The 21,494-nt window shown below is 38.9% G+C and overlaps 1 protein-coding gene across 1 annotated transcript in view; it reads right to left on the reverse strand.

The window, feature by feature from the left end:
• MMP20 (matrix metallopeptidase 20) overlaps nt 1–20,049 on the reverse strand; it is a 41,505-nt gene extending 21,456 nt beyond the window's left edge. Inside the window, exons 1-6 of the mRNA XM_004689048.1 lie at nt 19,919–20,049; nt 12,296–12,543; nt 6,287–6,435; nt 4,440–4,565; nt 3,515–3,676; nt 970–1,111 (exon numbers count right to left, since the gene is read on the reverse strand). Of these exons, the coding sequence (XP_004689105.1) occupies nt 970–1,111; nt 3,515–3,676; nt 4,440–4,565; nt 6,287–6,435; nt 12,296–12,543; nt 19,919–20,044 (953 nt within the window). The 5' untranslated portion in view covers nt 20,045–20,049. The remainder of the gene's footprint in view (nt 1–969; nt 1,112–3,514; nt 3,677–4,439; nt 4,566–6,286; nt 6,436–12,295; nt 12,544–19,918) is intronic.
• Between the last annotated feature and the right edge of the window lie 1,445 nt (nt 20,050–21,494).

Below are 21,494 nucleotides of genomic sequence, written 5' to 3' on the forward strand. Positions count from 1 at the left end.
GTGCTCCAATTCTTGTATGCATGAATAAATAAATATTAAAAAAAAAAGATTAAACAACATGTTATACCATGCCTAGCATCTCTTTATCACTGAACAAGTGTTACCTGCACTTGTCTGGGCAATGCAGAATCTGACAACTGGTGGAGCTGTTGACTCTTAGTACTTTCCAGGCTCTTCCTGCTCTGTGTTTGCCTACCACACCTGGGTTGTTGTCTAGCAATTCCATTCAGTTGACTTTTTATTAATAATCTATACAAATAAAGTCAATAATCAATGTCTTAATAAAAATTAATTAGAAACAATAGAAAAGGTTGTTTCTAAACCTTAAATCAATATGTGTGTGTATGTGTGTATATATAGATATATAAATATATATATATAAATTTTTTTTTATTCCCACTTCTGAATATAGTAACTACCACTTAATGAACACTGTGTCTGTTCCAGGCTCACCTGATCAAGAATTTAAACCAATTTTAACTTGGTTGCTAAAGCCTCAGTTCCTGGGATCTGCTGTAGTTTGCCTTTGAATAGTCAATGTCCTACTATGTTTGAAGATTTCATACTAGTTGTTCATAACTTGTTAAAGTTCACCAGTATGGGATGGGTTAAAAGTAAGATGGAGCTATTAAATGGAACAAGAGACACAAATGTAAAATACAGCCATTTAATGACTTCAGGCACTAGTGGAAGTTACTCTCTTTGAGCTATTTTCTTTACCTGTAAATTGGAGGTTATACTCACTACCTCATAGTGCAAATAGGGGTGAGAAATACAGTCATTGTATACCTGGGAAACAGCTCAGCACCGAGAGCACTGTGGGCACCCCCAAAGTGGGCCTACATCTGTCCTTAGAAGTCCACGATAGCCACTCAGGACAGAATTTCTATACAATTTTCATAAGGACTCCTAGACAACATTTGCCTGAATGTGGCACTAAGGCCTGAGAAGAGTTGTGGACTGTCTTACCTGTCCCGGAAGAACAAAAGCTCCTTCCCCAGCATTGTCACTGCATCAAAGGATGAGCTGGAGTCACAGAGGTCAGGGGTGGATGGATTATGAGGCGGGGCATTGGGCACTGTGGGTTTTCCAGGATATGTTTTCCGAGGTCCTAGGATTCAAAGTGATGGGGTCAGATGGTACCAGGAATCAAGAGTCCTACACCTCTGCTTTAGAGACCTACTGTCATCACATAAGTGGACATGATAAAGAGTATGGCTACTGGCTGCAGGCAGGGCTGGGTTTACCTTTCACAGGTGGGAATGAGCTGTGCGACATGGGCACATTTTCACCTCCCAAAGCCTCAGTTGCCTTGTTACTATCATGGGAGTTACAATAATGGTACCTATCTCAAAAGGCTTTTATGAGAACTACCCCATATCTGAAAAGCACTTCATACAGAGCTTGCTGTAATAGTAAATGTTCAGAAAAAGGTAGTTATTATTTTATGATTGTATATGACTTCTCTAATAAAATTAGAAATGAAATTTAAAATTCATGGGTTAAAACACATGCATTTTGCTGGAAGGAGCTGGAAGGGATGATGCTCATTGAAATAAGCCAGAAAGAAAAGGAAAAATACCAGATGGTTTCACTCATAGCAGGAATATAAAGGACCAGGGGAGAAAATGATAATAATAATAATGAACACCATATACCAGAGATATCTTACGGGTGTAGAGTGAGGAATGGGATCAAAAATGGGGCTGAGGGGAAGTGCACTGGACTTTGGTGATGGCACACTGGTTAATTGGTGGTGGGAAGCCCATGGGGATTAAACGATGATGGAAAAAGTCACAAAATGATGTAAAAATATATATAAAGAAAATTCATGGGCTAAGTGTAACATGGGACAATATTATTATGCACATCTCAAAGTAGCTGAAGGAGTAAACCTTTAAAGTTCTCATAACAAGAAAAAAATTGTAACTGTATGGTGATGGATAGTAACTAGACCTATCAGGATAATTTCATAATATAAACAAATAATGAAACATGTTATACACTTGAATGTTATATATGCCAATTATCCCACAATAAAAATTAAAACAAATTTTTACCTCAATTAAAAAAATTAAGTTGCTACATATTGTAATTAAGTTCTTTGTTCTTAAAAGAACTAGAATGTTGTTTGTGTGTTTTTATCCACTACTGGGCATCTTGTATGCTGCATAAACCATTTCCTACTTTAAGGCATCTTCTGGAGGGTCCTCACATAAAACAAACACAGCTCCTTGGGTGAGCTGTCACTGAGTTTTTCTGTCCATTCTGATCCTGGGGACTCTCCACTAGTTATAGAGAATAAACCAGGCTGTCTGGTCAGGCTGAGTCAGCCCCAGCAAGTGCTGGCTCTTCACCAAGACTGTTGAAGCCAAGAGCCCCTGAAGGAGAGTGAGATGAGGGCTGGGGTAGGGTCCGCAGAGGGGTGAAGATGAGAGGTGGGTACGGCTTCTAGACAAGATCAGAAACTGGACGTTGCTCAGAGTAGAAAGGTGCTCCCATATTTGAACATTGATATATGCCAAGCACTACATCTTGGGGTGGCAAGAGTGTTAGGGTGGGTGCTATATATGCTCGCTGGTTAGAAAAATCCATGTTTTTACATTTTGTTCACTTGTGCAGAAATGGCCACGTGCAGTACACTCTTCCATGCCTGGCCCAGCAACCCTGGCTCTCTGTGTGTTGACCACACACACAAGAATCTATACAGATCAGGCAGATCTTTGGGTTCAGTCTTTCTTGGTGGTTTTGCATGGGAGATCCAGCAAGTAGAGACATTCCTAATATTCCTAATATTTTTCTGTCATCGTAGTAGGAGCAGAACTTGCATCTGTCTCTTCTCTGAAGTGGATGGAGTGGGCTGAATATTTCTTTGAATACAATTTATATTCTGTATCTCAGGAGAATTTTGACTGTTGTGGGCTGGCCAATGTGAGGAAAGCATAGACGCTCGGCTTACAAGGCCCTTTTCAGTAATCCTTGTAATCCTTGATGCCTGGAAAGAATGCTAACACTGAGATAATTAGAACATCTTAGCATGTTTACTGTCTTTGAGCCTGAGCTTTCTCAGTTATCACATGATAAAATACACTTCCCACACTTCAGGTTGGCCATGAGGATGTATTCTCAGGAACATGTTTTGTAAACTGCAGTCTGTCTGTAGGATTGAGAGGTGTTGTAATATTATCACCACTACTGCAAAGGGTAAGCACCAGACATAGGAACTACAAAATATGTTTATCCTCTCCCAGTATCTAACTCCTGACTGTACCCTAAATTACAGACAAGAAACTATTTTTTATTATTAAGGATCAAAATGCTCTGGGGGAAGACATAACATTTAGTTGTACATTTTTGAAAAGGAAGCAATATACATATCTGGTAAATAAGCTCTTCATCAGAAGACATAGTTGGGGCTAGTTTTTACTGATGTTAGTAATACCTGGCAAAGTAAACTTTAAGTATATGAAGTGAATGTCACTTTCAGGGTTAGTGGTCAAAGAAGCAATTGTACCATATAATGCCTGGATCCCTTTCACATCGTCTTTGGGGAGGTGGAATCCAAAGGGATGCTGATACTTATAAGTTGGATACATCAATGCAGATGGGTCTGTGGAATGGGCCAGGCCCAATGCATGACCAAATTCATGAGCTGCAACAGTGAATAAATTGAAACCTAAACAATATAAAAGAAAAAGACAGCATCAACCCAGGATTTTATTTTCAGTATCTTCTGTCTTTACAGGAGAATTTATGCTCAAGTCATATTTAACTCATTTTCTTCTCATGATTGGATTATTCAAAGTTTGAGAAGTTATTCTGGCACTGAACTTTGCTGACTTTAGTCTAGTTCTTTCCCCTTTAGCTAGAAAGGATTTGGGAGGTGGGGAAAGATGAAAGTTTGCGTCAACCCATTTTGTTCATAGTGATGGTAGGGAGATAGGCAAAAAGGACTTATGCCAACAGTGCAAAAATACAGAGGTTTATGCTCTGTATTCCCTTTTATTACACCTAACTTCTTTTGTCTACACACATTTTTCACACTGAGTATTTTCAAATGGACTGCATAGTTACAGGAAAATATATATCCATCTCTGATACACTTCTCAGGAGAGAACTGAAGCTCTCGGGCAATTTCTAAATGTAGCCCATTTCTAAGAACAGGTAAGAAATAATACTATGACATTGCAGAAAAGGAGCTACACATTGAGGAGAGAATTTCTCTTTCTTGAGATCATATACTATGAACCAGAGACAGGAAAATCTACAGCACCATTGAGGGTGGACCTTTTCCCTTTTGGATTTTTGGCTTACTTGTTTTTCCTAGCCAGCCCCCCTAGTTAAAGGGTGGCTTGGAACGGTGAACCTCAAGGTTCCATGATGGAGGACCAGAAGAAGGTACAATATGTTCCAGGTTATGGTGAATTGTGCATATATACCATTCATTCCCATAGTCCACTTCTCAGCATTGTCAAAGTGTGTATCTCCTCCCAGGCCTTCTCCAGGTGCAAATGCATGGGCTAGAGTCCCTCGAGGCCCATCAAATGGATATGAATCCCCGTGATCTAAGTAAATGAGGAGAAATACCAGCAAGAATTTAGCTTTTCTAAGGAGTTTTGACATAACATCACAGGGAATGGACTTTTGGAAATAGCACTGACACTTCTCATACAAATAGATTTCCTTTACAATGTTCATTTTTTTAATGATAATAATGTCACATGCCCACAAATAATCTGTCTATTGCAATATTAAAAGGTCGACTTTGTATTTTGAAGATAGTGTTAAAAATTTAAAAACTGTTAGTTATTGTGGAGTGTGTTAACTGACTGTGCCATAGATTACAGAAGGAGAAAGATCAGATGGTTAGTTCATAAGATCTTGTCCACTGATTCGAATGTAATCCTGTTAGCAGCGTGTAGTTTTCAACATACAACTCAGTTAGGACACTAATAGCATATTGAAGGAATCTGTGCTTTCTGTTTCTGTAGCATGTAATACAATTTAAGGAAGTATCAAAAAAAAGAAAAAGAAAATTTGCCTGTAATCTTGACATACTTTCATGTGTAAAACTTATAAAGCAAGTAAGGTATTTATAGAGTTCTGTTTTTAAAGCTACATGTGTTTGTTTTATTATTTATATTAGTTAATAGTTCACTATAAATTTAATAGAAAAGGAGGAAGGCCAAATGAGGGGTGATGTAGAAGCTAAATATCATACCTTTTTAGGATTTTAGTGAGGATGACTTGTTTTATTAAAAACCAACAAGACAAAGTTTGGTAGTCATTTTATAGGTTTTGGAGCAGGGCACTTTAAACAGGGTGTATAACTTGAGGATCTTGTGAGCAGGACACAGTTCCTATTGTGTTTGACAGAGGGCATAAGCTTGAAAAATCAAGAATAAGATGCCCCAAAGCTTCTGTGAGCTATGCTCTTGCCACTTCACTGGAGATGGGGAGGATGGCTTTGGTCCCATGGGAAGAGCCGGACCCATGGCTAGGTCTCACCCAGGGCCATCTCTCAGGGCTTAGAACCAGAACTTGCTTCATTTTCTTTCTCCTGACTCCTGAGCAGTTTCCCTGGTGATGTAAGAATAAACTCAAGATCAAGCCTTGGAAAAACAGGAGCACTTTGAATAGGCAGTGGCAATCACCTACTCTGATTTCCCGGAAGCCAATAAGGGAAAGGAATTTCATGGGCTTTCCTGTATCATGTTTCTTGCAGGGCTCAGAGCAGCCCCATGCAAATAATGCCTCTTCTCCTCACCAAAGTGAGCAGGCCCATGGCCAAGATGGAGAAGGCAGGCCTAGGAGTCCCCAAGAGGTAGTCTACTAGGTGTGGGCAAGAGTCTCTTGGCTCCTAACTGACCATTGCTGTCCAATGTGGGGGAAGCTGTCAGTGCCAGTATAGAATTTATCCTTTGGTAAGAACCCAAGGAGCAAAGGGCAACACAGGGAGACATAAAGATTAACACCATCATGGGAACAGTATAAGGTCAGTGGTTTCCTAGACAGTGCGAATGCTAAATCTGATTGAATTTGTCCTGAACAAGGCAAAAACAAACTGACTATAATGAGTCCATTTTACAGATGAGTTCAGGCAAGAATTTGAGCAGGTCCATTTCCTGCAGGAGGAAGCCTATGATTTTGCTGAGCCCTTGGTCTCTGCCAATCACACCTCTGTACAAAGGACAAATGTTCAGGTTGCTTGGATTAGTATCACTGGAAACGAAGTATAGGAACTTTTTCCAGAGTAGCAGACAAAACCCAAGAAGCACCACAGTACCTCCAGTTTCAAAGGATATCATTATATCCGCTTCTCCCGAGTTGACTCTGACAAAGTTCAGTGGGACAGCACTGCTCCAGGCCTGCAGGGCCATTTCCACTGCTTTGTCCACCTCAGCAGAGGTCATAGAAGATGTGTATTTGGATATTCTGTGAAAATAGAAGGAACACATTTTCCTTCCAGTCAATACTCCTATGTGAAGAAGGCAAGAACTATGTTAAAGTTGTACTAAAAATCTAAAGATAGAGCATAAATCTATAATTAAAGTTTTTCCCCCTGAACAGCTAGAATTCTCTCCTCCTTTTTTTTTTATTGAGGTAACAATGGTTTACAATACCTAATATGACTTAAAAGTATAGATTACACCCTTAACCTACTACATCAACGGCCAATGCACCCAGCCCTCTATCATGGTCCACTGTGACTCTTCTTGACTTTATTTCCTCCCTCCTCCCCATGTCATAGCCTCAATTCCACAGTTAGATTTCTAGAGTTTGTTATTGGTTTGTTCTAGTCTGACCCTTTGTTTTGTTTCTCTATATATCACATATAAATGATACTACCCAGTATTTGTCTTTCTTCTGACTTACTTTGCTTAGCAACTGGTGGTTCTCACAAATTTTCATCTTTTAAAAAAAATTCTGGCTGTATAGTATTCCATATTTTTCTAATCCACTTCTTTGTCCCTGGACACTTACTTTGTTTCTGTAACTTGACCATTGTAAATAGGGTTGCAATGAACATAGGAGCACATACTTCCTTCTGAAATAGCGTTTTTTGCATTCTTTAAGTGGATACCTAGGACTGGAATTGCTGGTTTTAGAAGGTAGATCTATTTTTCAAAAAGATTTATTTATTTATGTATACAGAACTGGGGTGCAGGTCAGAGGTGCGGGGGTGGGGTGGGATTAAGGAGTTGAGAGGATTCACCAGAGACAGAATGGGGACCAGAACAGGCAGACTGACTGAAGTACACTGCTGAGGGGAGCAGCGGGCAGGTCAGGAGAGGTCACCGCCTAGCTGGGGATTGAACTTGCTGCAAGAGCTGCAACAGCTTCATAGTGTGTGCTATAACCCTTTGCACTACCAAGAAGGGCCCATGTGGCAAAACAATAATTCTTATTTTGCTTTCATATTTGTTAAATCACTGAAACATACTTAACAACAAGAAAAATGAAGAGATGAAAAAGTTGAGAAAATCTGGTGCTGAAAAAAACTAGACTTTCCTTGTTATTATATTATCGATAATTTTAAAGAATAATGTCCTCTATAAAGTTTTAAGTAGCAAGAAATCAATTTTTTCTAAAATGGTTTTAATGAGGAGACACTTCTTTTACATTAAAAAGACACTGACAATTTTTAATTGTAAATATAAAAAATGTGGAGTTTTGAGGTTTTGCAAATTCTTATGCAAAGGCCATCAGAATTTCCCCAGGGCTATGGGGGAATTTTTTTCTGAAAATAATGTATTTTTTCAAGAGGAAGTGCTAGCTTTAAACAAGGTATTGACTTGAACTGAAATGGCTTGAATCTTGCATTGAGATCTAGTGTAGCAAAGACCTCTAAAGGCAGATAGGTATATAACTTTTGGACAAACAGCAAGTGGAGATATGTGGTGGTTCTGCAGGACATGTGCTCTGGGATCTAGGGGATGGGGGCTTCTGGCTGCCTCTAAAGGAAGGGTAGGAGAGGAACTTTTCCTTGGGATGGTGGATCTGGATGGAATAATGGAACATAAGTGAGCAGTCAGGTCTATGAGAGACAGCCCTGAGAGGAGGGATTGAGTTATTTACTTACTTACTTACTCTACTTCCTTACACAAAGTGCATATGAAATACTTGCTAAATGGATGATTCAGTTAATAAAAGCTAGAATTTTTAGGGCTCACTCAGTGGTTCTCAAATTTTAGGGCCTGTATAACTCCCTACCTGCATTTTCACAAGCATCTTAGGCCATTCCCATTCAGGTGTTATATCCTCAAGCAGAAACAAATGACAGTCCTGGTGCCCCAAAAGAAGATTCCACTTCCCTAAGGAGGGCAGTGATGGGCTAAACCTCAGCAGGGAGGCAGGAACAAGGCCATCCTTAACTCTAGGGGATGGGCCCCAAGATGAGGAGATTATAGAATTGAAGTGGGGGAAATAGAAAGGCCCTTAAAAATAACACTTATTAGAGCTTTCAAAATATGGTTAAGATGAATTTGTGATTGATCATGAGTCTGGTTAGTTAGTACCTGGAAATTCCCTCACATTCCTTAGTGTCAGCTATTTTTTTCAGTGTTGGGCGATGGAGAAAGGGACAGCACTATTTCTTTCAGAGTGGAGATGGAGAAAGGGACAGCACTAGGAAAGAAGAAAACATGCAGAAAAGTTCTGAGGTAGATAACGCAATAGAAATCATAGCTACTATTCTTTGAGTACACACCAAATTGTAGATACTGGTCCAAGCACTTTTTGATGTGATGTGCCGCTCAATACTCAAAACAACACTTAGGAAGTAATACTACATTTTAAGGATCTACAGTTTATCCTCAGGATTTGAGCCCATTTTTATGCATATAAGCAATATGCTATATTTTATCCTTTTTAATTCTTTGACTTATGTTCTAATAAGTTATTCTGAGATTCAGGAGCTATATAAGCTGAGTATTAAGACAAGCCTCTAGGGTCCTCCCTCATGGTGCAACAAGTTAAAACACAAAACTATGAAGCTATCCACAGCCACTGCAACATGAGTGCAATTCCCAGCCAAGGTGGTGACCCACATGGTATGGCAGACCTCTCCTGTCCTACCTGCTGTTCCCTCAGTAGTGTATTTCAGTCAATCTGTCTGTTCTGCTCTCTTCTCTGTTTTAGTGAATCCTCTTATCCTCCATACCTCTCGCCTGTACCATGGTTCTTATATGCATAAATAAATAAATCTTAAAAAAAAAAGAGTAAACCTCTAGAGGCTTGTGTGTATGTTTGAGGTGGGGGATACTAGGGCATTGTTCAGGAACAAGTATGGATGTGGGCAGTTTGAATGTGCTTGAGGAGGTCTGGGTTGCCCAAAGAATATTATCACAAGAATACTATCTTTTTCCAAGCCCCACATTAGTTTGATCTATTATCCCCATTGTCTTTGTTATCCTCATTGTCTTTGTTGTGCACAATCACATACTAACATTGTGATACTAACTTCATTCCTTGGTATTTATCCAAAGTATGCAAAAATACCAAGTTCATTGCAGCAATATTTACAATATCCAAGTTATGTAAACAACCTAAGTGCCCAAGGACAGATGAGTGGTTTAAGAAGAGGTAGTACACATACAACAATGGAATTTTACGCATCTACAAAAAAAGATGAACTCTTGTTATTTGTGACAACATAGAACTGGAGGGGAAAATGCTCAGTGAAATAAACCTGAGGAAGAAAGGCAATTACTCAGTGATTTCCCTTATATATGGGATACAGAGAAACTAAACCAAAATAAGGCCTAGACATCTGACTACAGAAGTGGGGAAAGGAAGGAGGGAAAAAGTTGGGGGGGGGACCCACTGATATATGGTTAAGGGTTATAGTTTCTCTGGAGGTAGATATGGTGTGGTGATGAAAATCTGAAGAGGTATGACATGAACTTATTCCTCTGAATCATTTACAGTACTGTGAATCAGTTACCTCAAAAAAAAAAAAAAAAAAGGAGGGAGGAGGCAATAGGCAATAAGGGAGGGAAGGTTGTGGCACTGGAAATTTGGTGGAGAATGAATGAGGCATGTGCATATATGGAGGTATGAAGTTGTATTGCAAAATAATAGTCACATACAAGAGTTCAATAAAATCTGATCAATAAAAATCAATAAAATTTGAGAGGAAGGAAAAAATATCACTGGGGGAGAAAAAGGGAGATGACAGAAAAGACTGCATGGATTATATAAATTTTTCCTGAATTTCTCTTAATTAGTTCATAACTTCGAAATTTCTTCCCCAAAAGCTTTGCTTTTTGTGGCATTAATCTGAGACTAATAACTGTGCTTACAGCACCACCTAATGGGCTCCATGGCCCACAGCAGCTAACTGTGGACTAGAGGAATTCCGGGATTGGTTCTCATTAGGTCACAGGGATTCACTGGTGTACCAGTGCTGTCAGAAATACACTCTGTGACTTAAATGCCTCATTTGTAGAGTTTGCCTATTTCCATATTGCTAATACTCTCATTGTGGCTAATTTCAAGCCACTAACTTGCCACCACTGAGCACGAAGTTGGGCAGATGAGTAGCAATTGTCATTTGCAGCATATGAAGAAAATATATGTAAAGGACCTTGTGAACATAAATCATGGTAAGTTGTAGTCTAATAACTAGGCAGCAAATTATTGATTACCTTTGCTTTTAAATATCTGATATAAATTAGACATACAAATAAAATTTATTAATTATAAATCTATATAATTATTGTGGCCATGTTCAGCAACAAGCATATAGAATTCCTGGACACTTAGTAACTGGCTGCAAAATTCCAGGAAAGGTGAAGTCTGAACTCCTTGGTCTTAAATTCTAGCTGCTGAGTCTGCTTCCCCAGCCTCTGCTTCCTGACATTCCTTTTCCTGACACACACATTCCATTTCTATTTGCCTACTCTTCTTTTCTACCTGTATTTCTCTTCATCAGTTCATAATTATTCATGTTTCTTCCCTAAACGCTTTGATTTTGGTGACATTCTTAGTCTGAGACTAATAATTGTTGTTTAAAGCACCACCTAATCGGCCCCCTAACATTTAGCTCTGAGGAAAAATGCAAATGGAGGCCATCCTTTTCCAATGCCATCTCTGTCTGGCCTTGCCAGACAAGGCCCCCAAGGACAGTTGCCATGGATGGCCTCCCTTCCAGGCACCAACTTGGAAAGGGTCCTGTGCTGGCCCCATCTATGGTTCTGGGTACATGGACAGTTGTCCCTACCTGAGAACCTAGAGTACAGTACAGCAAAGATGTAGGTGTTGGTTAGTTGTGTCCCATTAGACCACACAAAGCCCTGGTTTGGGCAGGAGAGGGTCAGAGGATAGTCAGGAGGGGTACAAGGTAGAAGGGGAAAGATGTAGAATAGGGGAGCCTGGGTTAAGGGTCAGTCAGCTCCTACTTTGTTTTCATATGAGCCTCAGTCATCACTCTCTGGCCCTGGCTGATTTGGTAGGTAGCTCCCTTTGCTCTCACAATTTTCTTTTTGCTTTACATTTTTCACAGGGAGCTGCAACTATCTGCTTGTATGTGAGTCATGCTCCAGAGGACAGTAGGTTCCCTAAGGTCAAGGAAGGTGATCTATTCATTGTTATTATTTTTTTAAAGATTTATTTATTTATGCATACAGAACTGGGGTACAGGTCAGAGGTGCAGGGGTGTTGAGAGGATTCACCAGAGACAGAGTGGGGAGCAGAATAGGCAGACTGCCGAAGTACACTGCTGATGGGAGCAGTGGGTGGGTCAGGAGAGGTCTGCCATGCCATGTGGATCACCTCCGGGGCAGGTGGGGATCAAACTCATGCGGAAGTGGCTTTAGCTTCTTAGTGTGCTTTAATCTGCTGCGCCACTAGGGAGGGCCTAACCCCTCTATTCATTATTATAGCTCCAAAAATGTCATTCTTATCATAGGCACTTAAATCAAATCAATGAAAACATTAATTTTATAGGTGAACCTGATCATATCCTTCTGATTGAGCAGTTTGTTTCTAAGAAAACTGGTTGGTACTATCAAGTTATCAGCCCTGGACTAGGGTTTTTTTTTTTTTTTTTTTTAAATAAATAAGTGTGTTATCTTTAACTAGTTGTTTGCAATATGGAACATTACAATGATCCCAAGATTATTATTATTTTTTTAAGCAAATTCCCCAATGTTGCCGACTAGATTGGACGTAAAAAGTTCTTATTTTTTCTCATGGTTGTGATGAATCATAATGTTCGTACAGATTAGATTTTGTTTTTTAAAACAGAGACAAGGTGTTTCTCTCTGGATTTGGAAAGACTCGATCTCATTACCTGTATGTCAAGGTATTTTTTTTCCATTTGGGTTCACCTGGGAAGAGCCGATAGTTTGCCACATCAGGAACTCCACAGCGAGGCTTCTTGATCATATCCATTGTGGACCTGTCTAACTTCCCTGTGATTTGGAGGCCAAAAAATGCTTGTAGCTCTTTAATCTTCTTTACCATTGAATTGCTTCCTCTTGCCACCATCTCACCAATCTGCTGTCCTCCTTTCTTAGTGTAATACTTGTCAAGATATGCCTGAAACGGAGATACAGGCTTACACATCTGAAGTCCAATCTCTGGGGAATACTTATGGTAAGGTATGATAATATGATAGGGACAATAATCTTGAGATGTTAAAAAGAGAGTCTGGTGCATAGTCCCAATGTGGGGGAAAAAATGAGAAGTACCTGCGTAGATAAAGCTTCAATACATATATGCCCAAATTATTGACAATGATTATCTTTAGGCAATGGAAATTTTAGCCTTTTTTTTTTTTAACTCACTGGTATTTTACCATTTTTCTACAATGAAGAGTTATTTTAAGAGGAGAAATAATGGGAGGAAAGTGATATGAACAATTATCCCCATAGACCTTTAATTTGTCATTGAACAAAATAACAAAATATTCTTTGCAAAATAGAGTTTTTTATAAGCAGTTATTGGTATCATTACACATTATGAAAATAAATGTATCTTAAACTCCAGAGTCTGATATTCCAGCCTCTCATCTTCTACAGAATAGAGGAAGCAGAGAAAACCCAACTAATTAAACCCAACTAATTAAACCCAACTAACTAACTAATTAAATATATTCAATATAAGAGGCTGAGCTTGTTTTCATGGGGCAGGTTTCCTTAAGACAAGTAAAATTAAACATAAACTGTCAGGTTAGTATTTGCACATAAAATTACCTATAAACTCTAAGGCTTAAAACCTCTAATAAAGCCTTCAAAGCACTTGCTATTACTGAGTGAGGCAAGGTAATACAAATGCAGGGCCAGTCTGCTGCCTGTCCAATAATTTCACTTGCCGAACTTATTTCAGAAAGATAAAGAGATGCTAAAGATATATACATATTTATATTTATATTTATATGTATAGCTGGTTCCCTCCGAAGTTTCCCTCAGGATAGCTGGCGCTCTCGCACACCCTCCACCGCACGCAGTTGTATCCGGTAAAGCGATATATATACATATATAGTGACTTTTATATGAGATTTTCTATTTCTATATTACTAATGAAGTATTTTAAATGTATATATATAAACAGCATATTGATTACATTACTATTCAATGGAAATTATGTATATTATTTATTTATATTAGCCTGCCCATATCTGCAGTTTGCTTTTTTGCAGTTTCAGTTACCCGTTGTCCACTGAAAATATGTACAATAGGATGTTTTGAAAGGGGAAAGCACATTCACATACCTTTTCTTATACTAATTGTTATAATTGTTCTTTTTTTAGTTATCATTTTACTATGCTTTATTTATCAATTAAATTTTATCATAGGCATGTGTGTATAGGAAAAATTAGTATGTACAGGTATATGTCTCTATTATATGTACAGATATATAGTACTAGCTGAGGCTTCAGGCACCTACGAGGGATAGGGAACAACACTGTATGTTATACATGCATATTTATATACATAAATAATAAAATATTGAAAGAATTTTAACATTTAACAGTGGAGATTTTTAGATATATTATTATATATTCATATGAAGTGATGGTAGGCTTCTGCTAAGACTGCATTTTTGAAAAATATTTTATAGCATGGAATAAAGCACTCAATATAATGTCAGTACACTGAGAAAAGAAGGGATAAAATGTTCATACTGATTATAATAATCATTTCATAAATAAACTAAACCATATATATGCATATTATAATCACATCCATATATACTATATAAATACTAATATAGTCAGTCTACTAATCTATTTATTGATAATTATATATATAATTAGTATATATATACTAATATAGTATATATAATATACATATATATATACTAATATAGTCAGTATACTAATCCACTTATTGATAATTATATAACAAACATGAGTAGTAACAAGTAAACAATGGAAGGATGCTGGGATATTAATCTTATTTACCTCTAGATTGTAAAATTATGGGTTATAAATTGTTACTGTTTCCTACATTCCAAAGCTTTCTATTATGAACATGAACTGTAATTGCTGTGTGTTTGGAGAAGGAATTTTGTTTTCTGACTGTGAGGGCAGTTAATCCTTGAGCCCTGCCTTGTCTAGAGAAGCTCACTACCTGGGGTTAGCCCTTGTGAAAAGCTCCATGAGGTGAGAACCTGAGAGAAGGGAAAGAGAAGACAGCATGGAGTGCCCAGACTCTGAAACAATAATGGTGGCTATGGATTCATGTCCCTTTCTGGTTAGGCTATCTTCACTGGGCACATAACATTTCTAATCCTTTTTGTGAGATGATGTTGCTTCTCTGAGCCTTTTCTGTTTGCTCTAGGTGCTGTGTAAAAGGTTGAGTCTGAATCATGCTATTCAGATTAACATTGTGCATTAAACCAGATGTCTGTATTTTCTGAAACGTTTTGATCTTAGATTTGAGAAGATGCTCATGATACATGAATAAAAATAGGTTTACAACAGTTGGTACAGGAGAACGCATGTTTGCAAGCAAAAGTATGTATGTGAGGTTACACAGTCATAGACTGAGGAAGGGGCATCAAAAATTCAGTAATGAAAAATACTACTCAGTGCATTAGTAAAAAATTAAAATGAATGCAACAAAAGTCCATGATGAACCAAGTAATAATAATTTAAATAAAGATGGGCTCACACCTCACCCTCTCCCCTAACCCTCCCTAAATCAGAGAGATGTCTTTGAAAGATAAAGGAACTAAGAAAGGATACATAGTGATGTAATTGATAATAATTCTTTTTTAGTTATACATGTTTGGTAATTTTTCTCCTGTGAACATATGAGGTTTTTTATAACAAAAGGTCATCTTTATAAACGTGCATAACATATTAGCCTTGCAGCTCACATGGGTTTAGGGTCCATCACGGTCGACTAGATAAAAAGGTACTTCTAATGAAGTAAAAATAACAGAAATGATTTCTCAGAAAAGAACACAAACTGGTTCTTCTCACAAACAGTCGCTCTTCCTCAGCCACTCGTCTTCCACCAGAAGAATACCCTACCTCAGGTTTCATCATCGCTCCAGGAAAGAAACCCGATGAGAAAACGCCTTTTACGACACACCGCAAAGCACAAACCTGGCGTATTGCGTGGGTTTTGCGACCGCGCTCGTGAGTGACGTGGCCATGCGCCTCAGCGACGTGCGAACACGAATGCTGCGGTGCCGAGGCCTTCCCCGCCGACAGGTAGGTGTGGGCTTTCTCCTTTTTCCTGCCTCCCAACACGGGAGAGAGTGGGAGTGGGTAGGAATGGGTCGTGGCTGCTGAGATGTTGGGGCCCCAGGGCTTAGGGATCCCGGTCACCACACCCGCGGATGGACCGGCGGATGGGCGTTGCCTCTTCGCCCTCTGCTGACGCCCTCCGCTTTTGGGAGAAAGCTTTGCGGCTGCTGTACACTCTCCCACAGCACGGAAAGCCTGTGTGTGGAGGGCCCTGTCCCAGGGAGCTGTCATCACCCACTTTACTGTTCCTCTCCCACAGGGTGGCTGCCTCTGTGGGACAGACACAGTGACTGTGTTTGCCTGACAGTTCTATGCTCTGAGTATATATCCTGTTAATAGCTGAGCTCCTTTCTTAAGCCAAAATATGAAAACGTGCCTCTGTGAAAGCTTCTGGGATGTTCCAAGGTATTGATGAGACAGATGATTCTGGAAACTTTCTTGCCAAAGAGACTGACAAGGTTTAGGAATGCTTTTCAGAGTCTGAATGATCAGTCGTTTTGATGTACACCTAGCATTACGTTTGGGTAATATGCCAATACTTGGAATATTCCTGCAGGCCTTGGCTCAAGACCTGATTGATGGTGGCACACCTGGTCCTAGATGTCAAGACTCACCTGAATTGCCCCATGTGCACCTCCCTCCCCCTTCTCCAAAGTTACAGGATTTTAAGGGCTACTGTCAAGTGAGTGCTTTCCTTGTAGTGTTTGGTAAATGACAGTGGCCAAGGGGTCCCTCCTGCCAAGACAGTCATCCAATCACCTCCCAATGCTTCCCTCAGGGCACTTTCCAACTGTCTTTTCTAAGAACGAGTAGCTAAAACTCAGATTCAAGTGTGTTTGTGCTGTTCAATATGTGGCTTCTTAACGTTTCTTTCTATTTCCAATAAGTCATAGAACTTCCCTTGTGAGCACTTTTGATGCTGTGTGATAAGTCTTAGGGCCTAGGTTTCACAAGTTTGGGCAATTCCTTTATTTATTTTTTTAATTTCAGTTTTATAAAATGGGACTGGTCTGCCTCTCTCTTACTGTGAGGCTCCAAGTGTGAGGATCCAATGAGGCCTTTAGCGTGAAAGTGCTTTTAGATGTGCCCAGAGACTTTCAAATGTCTATATCCTTTTATTCATTACTACTTCTGGGGATGTATTGTGGAAAAGTAATCTTTATAGTTGGCTATTGTACAAAGGTATTTGTAGCAGCAATATTCATATGGAAATAAAAAACTCTAATCCTTGTCAAATTTTGTTAACTACATCATAACTGATTTTTGAGTAGTTTTGACTCTTTAAAGTGATAGTTACAAAAGTAGTATGAAAATGAAAATCTTCAACTGATGTAATAGTGTGACAAATAGAACCAAATGCAATAACAGTTAAATTCTTTAGGCATAGAAAATAAAGTGGTAGTGAAAACTTCTGAATTTAATGGCTTTTATTTGGAAGGGTTTTATTTTTATTTTTTATTCAATTATTAGCTCAGAATTATGGGATAGTGGAATTTATATCCTTAAGAACATTTCAAAACCTGTTTCAAATGTTATGTTTCATTATTTATAAATAATAGAACTTTTTAAAAAAAGCAACAAAACTGTAGAATGAGAACCTAGATTCTGAGACCAAGTAAGCATTTTATCATGCTGTCATTTTCAGAACATTTAACAAATCAGAATTGAAGGGATAAAAGTGAGCATTAAATGCATCTAAAAAACAAATGATCTGTTTAAATGTAGGTTATTCTGTTTATGGTATTGGTAGAAGCTATGGTATTTGGAAACAAGGATCTCCAAAGAAGGGAGCAGTGTGAGGTACTGTTTGACTCAGGCTCCCAGGTGACTCTCTGGCCTGCTAGAACTCATCCTGTGCCCCCTTCCTCAGATCTCAGCTCTGGCCATACCAGCCTGATGTTGATCCAATCTCTTCAGCTTCAGCTTCTGCACTACCTCTTTCCTCTGGATCTTCATGTGACTGCTTCAAATACAACTCAAACATCTCGAATGTCACTTCCTCAGAGAAACCTTCCTGGGCTACTCAGTTGAAAATACACCCTCCTGCTCCAATCACTTTCTATCAAATCCTTACTCCCTTTCTGAAATATTTTTGGGCACTTAATGACTAGTTTGCTTCTCTCCTCCTTTGACCCACCCATCCTGCTCTCTCAATCCCATATAAGAAGAACCATAAGGGGGGGGGGCTGTTTTCCTGCCTTTGTTCACTGATATTTTTCCAGTACTTAGAATTGACTCTAGCACACAGCTCACAGTAAGCATTCTGTGAATCATTGTTGAATGAATGAACTTAAATTGTCTCTTTTCTTGCTCTTTCATTTGTTGTATTGTAATTGCCAAAACTGTCATTTACTTCTATAAACTGTAAGGCAGGACACAAATTCTTTCTAGTTACTGGACAGTACTCTGGAGGTTTGATCAGATCATTCCAATATATTCCAGAGTGGTACCTCTTCCTGGCTGGAGCTGGTGACAGGGGCTATTGCAGCAGGCGAAGGTGCTTTTTTGCTAGGTAGCAAGTTCTGATAACTGTCCTTGTTGAAAGGTCTTTCTGAGAGTATGTGGTGAAGGCAACTGAGAAGAGCTGACTTATTGGAAAGGAAGAAGTAAGGAATTATTAAAGATCCCCAGCATTCCAAGATCACATAGTTCTTCTAGCAAGCACAGCTTCACTCAAAATATTCTGGCCTTCTTTCTGAAGTAAAGATGCTCAGGGTCAGCTAGATTCTTCTGTATAGGACTGGTAGCTAATGTCTTGGCATAAAGGACAGTAATAAATGATGGTATAATCAACCTGGCTGGTTTGGGCCCAAATTCGTCTGTTCAAACCCAGATAAGAATCACAGTCTTCTGTCACCTCAGATCAGTTCTGGTCTCAGCATGAGTCTCCTGGAATTCACATAGAATCTGCTGTGCCTGAATCAAAGTAGCTTGAGGCTGGGTCAGGGGGAATGACATTTGAGGATGAGGAATCTAAAAGTGTGGCACCAGTGAAAAATTGAAATAGACCCCAATATTCTGAGTTATTTTTGAATTTATTTTTTTCTAAAGTGGGCTCACATCAAAGGGAATCATATTTTATGGGTGTGTATTTGGCATCTGCCTTACTCTTTATCTGTAGCCATGACATTCAGGGTCTTGGTCTTTGATGAGTGGTGTAGCAGTTGTAGGGGCTCTCTGACTCCAATGGATGAGTAGTGTTGACAATCGGTAGGAATGGTGGTATGGGTATGCATGGGTGAAAATCAACTTTCTGTGTAGCCTGACAAGTGGGAGAGCACTGACTCTGGGCTGGAAATCTTGGGCGTGCTACCATTTTGACAGGCTTGTTTGAAAAAGAGGTTGTTTCATTTATGTACCTATCACTGAGTAGGAAATTCCATTAAAGACTCTTCTTTAGGCTAAACAGTTATTTTTTAAATGCAAAAAATGTCTACATACATATTTCAGTGTTACAAAATGGAGCATTTTTATGTTTTTTTGGTGAGATTTGTAACTACCTAATAAGTCTTGCTCATTAACATATGAATGAAGTTCTATTTATAAATGCAAAAATGCTTGCAAGCAAATATACATTGTATCACAAATTCTAATAAGAATTGTTTGTATCAGATCCTTTCCAGCAGTCAGGGAGATTTTAAAAGAGGAAAATACAGAAAGTGTCAGTAAATAAGCTACATGGGAGAATATACTTTACAGAGGAAAAGCTCGCAAATGCGAAGTGGGTAGGCACCCAAGAAAAACTTAGTTCACTTTACATTTTGATAAACTTTGCCCTGAGCAGAAAAGCCTTTTTGTAGTGTGAACACAAGTAACCTGTTGTGACTATAGGAAGCTTCTCTAAATTCATGACTCATCTCATGTGTGTGAATCTTACATGTTGATTTTAATTTTACTGCCCTCATTTTTCTCCTACATTTCTTTCTCAACTTGTTTTTCTCTCAGTATTGCAAAAATTTTGTAAGTCACCTCAAATTTTGTATGAAGCAAGATACATAGACTATTTATTAATTCATTTATTGAGTCATGTAGCATGGGTACCTAAGGCACACCAGCCCTTACTTAACAGTAGAGGAGACAGTAGCTCCTTGACATCAGTGGATTGTAACATGTTTCTATAACAAAAGCAGAATTTTCCTTCTATTCTCACTATACATTTTAGGTTTTTCAGGGCAGAGGGAGTAAGAGGGTATCGTGTAAAGATTCACAAACCTGTGCAAGGTGGTAGTTGTTCCTTGAGGTCCTGTGGGTGGCTGCAAATAGGGAGGGGGCTGCAGTGGACAACTTCAGAGCTGTGATGAGGAGCACAGCAAGCCCAGATGCTGGGAGCACCTTCATCTCCTCTCGGTGGCTTGTTAATTATATCAGCCTGGGGTCGGCAGACAGCATACATTTGCACTTCGACCTTGAGCTGCTTTTATAGAGTCAAGCAGGTCTGGGCCCTCAGAGCAAAGATGATTCATGTCTCAAAAGGTAATTATACAGCTCATTTCTCTCCTTGATGATGGGGTAACAAATTGGTACACAGGAGTCAGGGAAAGTTTCATTCCTCACAATTTACCAGGTCAAAAAGGAGAAAAACAGTTACTTTTTTTGCCCATTTTTTGTTTAATTTTATATTTTTTACATCATTCTTCATTTTGTGTATTTTTTCATCTTGGTTGTAACCCCCATGGGCTTCCTACCGCCAATTCACGTGTGCCATCACCACAGTCCAGTGCACTCTTCCCACCCCAGTTCCGATCCATTCCCCTTTCTACCCCCATAAAATATCTGGTTTATAGTTGTTCATTGTTTTCAATTTTACTCTATTATGTTTCTCTCTCTCTCTTCCCTTGCCCCCTGCCCCACCCCAATCCCTTATGCTCCTGATCTGAGCAAAATCATCTTGTATTTTTCATTTTCTTCCTGGCTTATTTCACTAAGCATGATCCCTTCCAGCTCCAACCATGTTGCTGCAAAAGGCACGAGTTTATCTTTTTTGATTGCTGAGTAATATTCCATTGTGTATATGTATTACATCTTTAAAAAAAAAAAGTTACTCTTAATGAAGTTTGTGTGCTACTTACACAAACTGGAGTAAACTTGATTGATTTGAACCCAACTGAAAGATCTGATTAGTCTCAGTTTAGGGTCCTTTTCCATTCTGCTTTCTAAAAAGGTATCCCATTAACATATGATTTAATTTGTCCTCAAGGTAATTCTTAGATGCCCACACATTCAGTCTAGTTGCTGTAACTTCTGCTTCTATTTCAGCATTTCTCAGTAATAAAAACTGTTCATAGTGATGGTTTGTGGGATGCATAAGATTCTGACCCATGAAGGGAATGTTACATTATATTGTGCTGACTTAGGGTAGAAAGAAAACAGAGGGTTAGAAAGTTTTTGAATATGTTAACAGAAATGCTTCTTAACAGAGTTTACCAGAACCTTAGGTAGAACTCCCCACTCTCTACATTCTGTTTTCTGGCCCCAAGTAATATCTTCCCTCCCTCCCTCTTCTCTCTTTTCGCCATCTCTGATTTAGATAGATATTGGTCTAGAGATAGCATACAGAATAGCATTGATGATGGGAAAACAGTTTGGCATCAGACAAAAGGTTAGGTTTTGTTTGAGGTGCTTCCTAGGTTTGTGACTTTGTACATGGCCTTTATCCTCTCTGACATTAGTTCTTTAAGTGATTCAAGTCATAGTTCTGGTACCTGTCCATATGATATTGGGCAGGTTATGTTTAGCTGTAGCATTTTCATCTATAAAATAGGAAAAAGCATACTTGCTTTGTTGTATT

This window comes from Condylura cristata, unplaced genomic scaffold (genome assembly GCF_000260355.1).
Source record: "Condylura cristata isolate star-nosed mole 26May11 unplaced genomic scaffold, ConCri1.0 scaffold00025, whole genome shotgun sequence".
In the NCBI taxonomy this organism is placed as follows: Eukaryota; Metazoa; Chordata; class Mammalia; order Eulipotyphla; family Talpidae; genus Condylura; species Condylura cristata.